Source organism: Drosophila subobscura, chromosome O (genome assembly GCF_008121235.1).
Source record: "Drosophila subobscura isolate 14011-0131.10 chromosome O, UCBerk_Dsub_1.0, whole genome shotgun sequence".
Lineage (NCBI taxonomy): Eukaryota > Metazoa > Arthropoda > Insecta > Diptera > Drosophilidae > Drosophila > Drosophila subobscura.
This window is the reverse complement of record NC_048533.1, coordinates 7,903,083-7,911,509: the sequence shown is the minus strand read 5'-3', so window position 1 is coordinate 7,911,509 and position 8,427 is coordinate 7,903,083. Positions and strand designations below refer to the sequence as shown.

General features: G+C 48.9%; 5 protein-coding genes across 5 annotated transcripts; 3 read left to right on the top strand and 2 right to left on the bottom strand.

Annotated features, from left to right (window-relative positions):
* The first annotated feature begins 639 nt into the window (after positions 1-639).
* On the top strand, positions 640-2,167 carry LOC117897917 (histone deacetylase 3). The gene is made up of 3 exons (XM_034807001.1): positions 640-797; positions 860-948; positions 1,007-2,167. Exons 1-3 carry the CDS (start codon positions 640-642, stop codon positions 2,068-2,070), a joined length of 1,311 nt encoding a protein of 436 aa, XP_034662892.1. The 3' UTR covers positions 2,071-2,167.
* On the bottom strand, positions 2,150-3,547 carry LOC117897919 (SWI/SNF-related matrix-associated actin-dependent regulator of chromatin subfamily B member 1). The gene is made up of 2 exons (XM_034807003.1): positions 3,148-3,547; positions 2,150-3,086 (listed from the first exon to the last, which is right to left on the bottom strand). The coding sequence occupies exons 1-2, from the start codon at positions 3,417-3,419 to the stop codon at positions 2,246-2,248; spliced, it is 1,113 nt and encodes a 370-aa protein (XP_034662894.1). The 5' UTR covers positions 3,420-3,547; the 3' UTR covers positions 2,150-2,245.
* Positions 3,548-3,737: 190 nt separating this feature from the next.
* Positions 3,738-4,919, top strand: LOC117897920 (39S ribosomal protein L44, mitochondrial). The gene is made up of 2 exons (XM_034807004.1): positions 3,738-3,851; positions 3,906-4,919. The coding sequence occupies exons 1-2, from the start codon at positions 3,785-3,787 to the stop codon at positions 4,802-4,804; spliced, it is 966 nt and encodes a 321-aa protein (XP_034662895.1). The 5' UTR covers positions 3,738-3,784; the 3' UTR covers positions 4,805-4,919.
* On the bottom strand, positions 4,819-6,681 carry LOC117897918 (polymerase delta-interacting protein 2). Its single transcript, XM_034807002.1, has 4 exons — positions 6,346-6,681; positions 5,799-6,243; positions 5,396-5,737; positions 4,819-5,339 (listed from the first exon to the last, which is right to left on the bottom strand). Exons 1-4 carry the CDS (start codon positions 6,453-6,455, stop codon positions 4,968-4,970), a joined length of 1,269 nt encoding a protein of 422 aa, XP_034662893.1. The 5' UTR covers positions 6,456-6,681; the 3' UTR covers positions 4,819-4,967.
* A 451-nt stretch (positions 6,682-7,132) lies between these two features.
* Positions 7,133-8,162, top strand: LOC117895961 (60S ribosomal protein L35a). Its single transcript, XM_034803916.1, has 4 exons — positions 7,133-7,196; positions 7,479-7,707; positions 7,770-7,997; positions 8,062-8,162. Exons 2-4 carry the CDS (start codon positions 7,486-7,488, stop codon positions 8,083-8,085), a joined length of 474 nt encoding a protein of 157 aa, XP_034659807.1. The 5' UTR covers positions 7,133-7,196; positions 7,479-7,485; the 3' UTR covers positions 8,086-8,162.
* The last annotated feature ends 265 nt before the right edge of the window (positions 8,163-8,427 follow it).

Genomic DNA, 8,427 nt, shown 5'->3' with positions numbered 1-8,427 from the left:
GTGCTTCTTCTTATTGGCAATGTTGCCATTCGCCGGGAAGCGTTCACAGACAAACATTGGCCATTCGGAGGATGACGTCGCAAACAAGAAAACCAAAACATCGATTAAGCGCTTATCCAAAGGTATTTACCTTTTCAGCTTGAAGCTAATTTTGCAATCAATCCAATAAAGAGCAGTCGTAAAAACTAGCCAATCTTGTGGAAAAATTGATTGGTAAATCGGATAAAATAATTAGTTTAGCGCCGAGGCTCCTAACTAGCTAGTAATATCATAAAGAACATTAAAATCGAGGAATATGATTTAAGATTACGGTATATTTTTAAAATGAGAAGGTATATTTATCCGCGGTCACACTAAACACAAAGTTGTTTTCGTTTTAACAAGTCATTTACTAGCGTGTTTTTTGCCGCGTTAATTAGTTATTTCAGTTTAAGATCGAATCTTTTTAGTAGTTAAGTGAAGGCGGCATGCTGTTGGGCGAATACGACACCACGCGACGACTCTTGTTAATCGTGGCTGTTTTGGTTTTAATTTTATATGCAAAAACGTACCTGCTACCCGGCGTCGACCTGGATTACGATTAGTAGTTAGCACACCCCGCAAAGCAGCATTAGCAGCAGCGTCCCCAGAACCCAAGTGATGACAGATAGAAGGGTATCCTACTTCTACAACGCCGATGTGGGTAACTTTCATTATGGCGCGGGACATCCGATGAAGCCGCAGCGTCTAGCTGTGACCCATAGTCTGGTCATGAACTATGGCCTTGACAAAAAAATGAAGATCTACAGGCCGTACAAGTGAGTAAAACAAACGATAAAGCGATGCTTGTCTAAGACTAATTCTCTCCCTCCCTTTGCAGAGCCAGCGCACAGGACATGCTCAGGTTTCACAGCGACGAGTACATAGCTTACCTGCAGCAAGTCACACCGCAAAACATTCAGTGCAATTGTAAGCATAAAAATCCCCTAAAAGCTAACAAATATGAATGCTATGTTTTCTCTTTTAGCTGTCGCCTATACCAAGTACCTGGCGCATTTCAGTGTGGGCGAGGATTGCCCCGTGTTCGATGGCCTCTTTGACTTTTGCGCCATGTACACGGGCGCATCGCTGGAGGGTGCCCAGAAGCTGAATCACAATCATAGCGACATCTGCATCAACTGGTCGGGCGGCCTACACCATGCCAAAAAGTTTGAGGCATCGGGCTTCTGCTATGTAAACGACATCGTGATTGGCATTCTGGAGCTGCTGAAGTACCATCCGCGTGTGCTGTACATAGACATCGACGTGCACCATGGCGATGGAGTGCAGGAGGCATTTTATCTTACGGATCGGGTGATGACTGCGTCGTTCCACAAGTATGGGAACTACTTCTTTCCCGGCACGGGCGACATGTATGAGCTGGGAGCGGAGTCTGGTCGATACTACAGCGTGAATGTACCGCTCAAGGAGGGCATTGATGATCAGAGCTACTTCCAGGTCTTCAAGCCTATCATCTCAGCCATCATGGACTTCTATCGGCCCACGGCAATCGTGCTGCAGTGCGGCGCAGATTCACTGGCGGGTGATCGGCTGGGCTGCTTCTCGCTGAGCACACGCGGCCATGGCGAGTGCGTGAAGTTTGTGAAGGAACTGAATGTGCCCACCTTGGTGGTGGGAGGCGGTGGCTATACGCTACGCAACGTGGCACGCTGCTGGACGCACGAGACCTCGCTGCTGGTGGATCAGGACATTGACAACGACCTGCCCGTCACGGAGTACTACGAGTTCTTCGGGCCAGACTTCACCCTACATCCAGAGATTAACTCGCGGCAGGACAACGCAAATTCGAAACAGTATTTGGAGATGATTGTGAAGCATGTCTATGAGAACCTGAAAATGTGCCAGCACTCGCCTAGCGTACAGATGGTGCAGACGCCGCCCGATATGGATATCGAGGAGCTGCGCAACAAGGAGGAAACGGATCCCGACGTACGGATATCTCAAACCGATGATGACAAAAGTGTGGAGGCAAAGAATGAGTTCTACGATGGAGATCAGGATCAGGACAAGCCTGATTCAGCGGAGAGTTGAATTAACTTACTTATGTGCTAGTCTAAGGATGCCGAATAAGTCCAGAACAACCACAGTAATAACTTAACAGACTACCAAGTAGATTTTAAAATCGACAGACACACGTGTATTTGAGTTCGGGGATTGCCGCAGTTAATTATAATATTAAGTTTAGGATTTGCTCGTGGATAATCAATCACCAACCGGTTGTGGTGTTGGCCAGTCGTCGCATACGACGCGTATTCCTGTCCTGATCTCGTATCTTCTTCTCCATCTCGGCATCGGTTAGCGTCTCTAGGAATGGGGCCCACGCATCCGCATCGCTGGGATTCCGGAATGGCACATCGATGGTGGACAGGGGTGCCTCGCTGAAGGCGTATGTGCGACAGTGCCACGATAGCTGGCCACGTATACTATAAGCTATGGCCGTCACGAACTCTCCACCCAATCCCAGTTCGGCGCACAGCTTGATGGCAAATTCCTCCGGATTGTTGTTCTTCTCGGACATGTCCCACTCGACCTGGTCGACAAGCGAGGTGTTGCCCACGTGTATGTTGAGTTTGACTATGACACGCTGGTCACAGCTCTCCTCCAGAATGGGCGGATCGTTGGGGAAGGCCTCGATCTGCTGTCGGATGGCCTGTGCGATGGCCGGCACAAAGGGCAGGGGATTCAGGTCCAGATCATCACAGAGTACTTCGGCAAACTGCTCGGGCGTGATCATGCTCTCGTTCTTGTTCCAGGTGAAGGTGTCGCGCAGCTTCTGTCCCTCCAGCTCCATGTCCAGGCGGATGGGCACCAGGCATTCCTTCTGTGCAGCATTCTCCAGGCTCGCCGTCGGGTCAGTGTCGTCAAAGCACATGGGGAATGTGCGCACCTTCTTGGTGTGCACTCGATTCCGGTTGATGGGCGTGGCCTGCGGCACGGCATCCAAGTGACTCGAGTTGGGCATCGTGGGCACATACTGCGGCTGCTTCTTGGACTTACTCTCACGCGGCACAGGCGTGTCGGAGGTGTTTACCGAGACGGCACGGTATCTGAAACGAGCAAGCATTATAGTAGTCTCAGATTCTGTCTGGATGGGCTCCGCCAACTTACTTTTCGTCGTTGCCAGCCATAATGTCATCCACTTCGACGGCCCGCAGCAACGAGACGGAACTGGCCAAAATGTGTGAGCTAAGGCCAGAGTCGGCCAGACGCTTGCGCTCCTCATTGGACAGGACAATGCGCGTCATACCCGGATACTTCTTGTAGAGAATGCCGCGGAAGTGTCGCATGTAGTTACCCACTTCGGAGCCCACATAGTAGTATTCACCTCCCTCCTCCAGTTGGAACGCCACCGGCTTATCACCGTATGTCTGCAGAGCCATCTTGAGTTTACTTGGAAAGTCTGCAAGTCCTGTTTTTTTCTTATTTATGGTTCAATTTGCCAATTTTCAGACCAGACCAGAATTTTTCATGCCGCATACACAAACAAACACACACAGGCATTTGGACATGGCGTCTTTTACATGTTGGAAAGTGTTGGAAAACGCTGTTGGAAAGTATATTTCTAAGGGTCGGACGGTATATTTAATCGGTCACCAGGGTGGAAAAGAAATTCGAGGAAAGTGTTATAGGATATACGGTATATTATTCGAATAAAAAGGTTTCTTTCGGTATTTTTTAAGGGTATGTTTTATCGATAATTCCGCGGTCACACTGCTGTTAATTAATTGTTTATTTTTCCTTAAAAATGTCCTTTTTTCGAGGTGTAGCCGGTGTACTGGTGCTTGCCAGGCCCCTGAATAGTGTGCGCACAGGTATGTCTATTCGATAGGAGCGATCTTATACAGTAATCATGTTTATTTTGACAGTGCAAGCACGCCGTCACATTAAGCGCTGGGTTGCGCCGACGTTACGTGAGCTCGCCCATCGCCAACAGAAACAAGGACCCCAGAAGCCGGAGCCACGCGCCGGCTTTGTGGAGTGGAACTACCGTTCGGAGCTGTTTGCCTTTGGAAAACGCCTGGGAGAAAACTTTGAGCTGCCGCTGCTGCAGGAGGCATTCACACAGCGGTCGTATGCGCACCAGGAGGAGGAGAAGCAGCGAAAACTTGGCATTGAAGAAGTGGACCTAAAAATAGCCGATAACCAGCAGCTGGCCAAGAAGGGTGGCCACATTGCCAGGGCCTATGTGGAGGCCTTTCTGAAACAGTCATTGCCAAAAGTTCCAAAGCAGGGACAGGATGCCATTGCCAGCTATTTGCTGAGCACAGAGACTTTGGCCCATGTGTCGTTGCATCTGGGAACCAAAGATCTCATCTTCACCACAGAATACCCGCCTTCCCAGGAGAGTCTGTCCGAATCGCTTCAGGCGGTGATTGGAGCTCTGGCAGATTCCAGTGGCGTAGAGCGAGCCTTCCTGTTCGTCAGAGACTTTATTTGCACGCAACTGAACCAGAAAGACTTGCTGGATCTGTGGACACCCAGGCAGCCACTGCAATTGCTCGACGAGATCTGCCAGCAGCGTAAACTGGGAGAGGTGGAGCCCCGTCTGCTGGGGGACTGTGGCAAGAACACAGTTCTGGCTGCCTATCACGTGGGCATCTACGCAAATCGCCAGCTGCTGGGCAAGGGCTTCGGCGAGGATGTGCCAACAGCAACAGAGACGGCGGCACTGGATGCGCTGCAAAGTCTCTTCGATATCCACGACAATCGCAGGCCCTTCGACTTTGGCCTTCAGGTGGAGACGAAGAATGTGCGTTTAGGCTAAAAGGAGACTTGGGCTGATGTTCTGCATTATTGCCTCTTTGTTGATTAATATAATTTGCACTATCCACATGTACTTTCTGAATGGGCGTCAAAATAAGATTGTGTCTTTAAAGTCATTTAACTACGGCTCAACAACATTTGTGGGCGCTGCCACGCCCCGTTAATTAGTCGGTATCGTCGCGCTTTTTGTCGTAATCCTCGGGATGTCCCGTGCCGGTGGGCGTACTTGAGGCGGGTGGACTGATGTCATCCGGCTTGCTTTCCAGCGAGAATGGCGGAATCTTGCAGTCAAAGGAGTAGCCATCCTCACGCTCCAGACGGAAGGTGCCCCACATATGCCCACTGGGCGCCTGCAGGCTGACATGACTGCTGTACTGGAAAGCAGGCAGACGCGGGCTGAGTATGGGCTCCTGCCCCACCACGCCGCGGCCACGCACCGTCTCCAGAGTGCCCGACAGGGAGAAGATGCGCCAATGACGTTCGCGCAACTGCACGCTCAACTCTCCCAAGTTCTCCAGACGGATGCAGTAGCGCCACTAAAGAGAGGGATAAGGATTAAAGATTGGACCACAATCTACTTAATTGACGTTACCCAATAGACGGAGCTGGCTGGCGTCTCCCTGCAGCCCATATAGAAGGGAATCACGGTGATTCGTACATTCTCCGTAGTCTCCTTGTGCACATCGCTCATGTCCAGCCAGGGATGGTTCTTCTCCTGCCAGGCCTTCAGGGTTTCCTGTCCCACAAACGGCGGATCCGATTCCGGGGCAGGCACCAGGAACTTGTCGAAGAGCTCATGCTGCAGGGGCTGCTTTTCGGTGGAGCTATAGGGCATGATGTCCTCGTGCGCCACATAGTCCAAGCCGGGTATGGCATACAAGCTGCGATTGGAGTCCTGATTCCCCAGAAAGGTTACAGCTTCTGTTTGCGCACGCTACAAAGATAATTCATATATGAAATTAAGAATGTCGAGGCTTAATTCATTCAATTCTTACGATGTGCGGGCAATCCCTTGTGTCGATGAGCACCTGATAGAAGGTTTGCACTTTGCCCCGCACCTCTTTGGTGTCCACCTGAGTGTGGGTCGTTGTCTTGGCGGTACCCAAGCTGGTGGTACTTTCGGTACGGCTGCTAGCGGTCTGTGGCCCCGTCCAGGCAACATCGACTGGCTGAAGCGATGGCGACGACGTTGCTGATGTTGGCTTAGCTCTGAGCGAAGAATCTTTGGTTCGTTGTTCTTGGGGCGGAGTGGCCGACGCTGTGGCTGTCGCTGTTGTCGATGCATTGATCTTGCTGGGATTGTGCAGATCACGGTCGTAGACGCGGGCTGTCCATGGAAAGAGTATCACGCCACGATAGCCAAAGATGCGATGCAGAAAGACCTGTCCGGTCTCGTATTTATCGTCCTTGGCCTCCACCAGCCGTCCCACTTCCGCAAGCCTGCAAAACGATTTGGATTATGCAATAATGATTTTTTGGTGGGAGAGACAACCCACAAAGGGCTGGCCTTTGGTCTGCCTCCCCCACGAAGCAAGGACTCACTTGGTTGGATATGCCGCATTCTTCTTGATGCCGCGCTTCAGTAATATGTCGCATCTCTGGAGTAGATGCCACCGTCTCTCCCATTGGAACACTTGCATTAGCAGACCCATCTCAGTTCATTCAAAATTCACAGATCACAGCGGAACGAGTGCAGCAGCCCCGAAGGAGGAGGGGACCAAGAGCAAACAAAACAGCTTTATGCAATGATTTGGCCGACTATGCGGGCGCTTTATGCTCGTTGTCCTTTGGCTTTTTGGGTGTACATGTGCTTTAAATTTTATATTCTAAATTCTAAAATTTATCCAGACTTCGACATTGTTATGAAAATTTTGATTTGTTTTCGGTAAAGAAAAAATACACTCGATTACACTTTTTCGATATCGATAGACTATTTTCCGGGTGCTATGGAATTTAAATATTTTGAAGTTGGCTCGCGTGATGGCAGTAAAATTAAAAATTTAAATCGTTTCATAACATTATTTATATTAATTGTATTAAAACACCCCTTAAGGGTTTCCTTAAAATTCATTAATCTGCCATTAATTTGTCTTCGATATATGCATACGTGAAAATAACGCAGAAAATTGAACTATTATGTCTGTTCCATCTCATGATTATATTAATTAAATTAATTAATTTTCTTATCGATTCGTTGAGCAATTCGATGACATGAAAGCAGGCCTGAAGACTGCCCTGCTGCATTGGGGAAAATGAAATTCTCGGTATATTCTAAAAATGAGACGGTATATTTTGGTATACTTCCGAGGGTCTGTCGGAATATTCTATCGATAATTCCAAGTTCACACCGTCGGTCACACTTCTCCCTCTTTCCGCCATTTGACATATTTCCGGTACGTACGCGATTTTTTCGTAGGGCACAAAATAATGCAAATATATACATGGAAATGCATGTAAATTTGAGAAATAGTGCCTCGAAAGACTCTGTGGATATGTGTGTTATGTTGGCAGACAGTTATTGTGCGCCTAATAAGTGATTAGATGTGCGATGTCTGTGGATGAAATAACCAAAACAAATGCCCAGTGCCACAGCCACAGTACAGGCCAACAACACTAGTTGTGAATGTTACACAGTTTTGTGCATGTTTTAATGATGGAATTGTCTGCTCCTACAGTTAAGCCATGGCCGACACACAAGCCAAGTCTGCTGCTGCGCCCAAGGCCGCCAAGGCCCAAAAGGCTCCTAAGGCCGCCAAGGCACCAAAGGCCGAGAAGGCCGCCACCACCGAGGCTAAGGTGTCCGCCAAGAAGTACAAGCGTCACGGACGTCTGTTTGCCAAGGCTGTCTTCACCGGCTACAAGCGCGGTCTGAGGAACCAGCACGAGAACCAGGCTATCCTCAAGGTAGGCCCATCCCATTTCGATTCATGAGGATTCCAATGTAAAGTGTAATCACTTCATTTCAGATTGAGGGCGCCCGCCGCAAGGAGCATGGCGATTTCTATGTTGGCAAGCGTTGCGTCTACGTCTACAAGGCAGAGACCAAGAAGTGCGTGCCACAGCATCCCGAGCGCAAGACCCGCGTCCGCGCCGTCTGGGGCAAGGTTATCCGCATTCATGGCAACACAGGCGCTGTCCGTGCCCGTTTCAACAGGAATCTGCCCGGTCATGCCATGGGACACCGCATTCGCATCGTAAGTTTACCCACAAATCATATCTTTGTTTCCCCATCGTTAACGAGTGTTGTTTCCATTGCAGATGCTTTACCCATCAAGGATTTAAGTTAATAACAACTTGAGTAATTGACCTGCAGAGTAAAAAAAATCCGTTTTATAATAAATGAAACAATTTAAATTTAATTACAACCCAAACTTGGTACTACATCGATAGCAGTGGTATGCTTTCCTGGATGGATATTTTAGATTACTGCGGAACTATGAAATTGTTCGGAGGAGGAATATTCCTGGACTTGGCTTTAATAACGCAAATAATCAATGAACGTATCCTGGACATATTGGATCAACTACACTAGTATTTTCGTCGCTTTGCTCCGTTTTTGTGAATGGATTCTTAGAATTGTTCCGAAATGGAGAACCGCATTTGCAGCTGAACTGCTTATCTTGT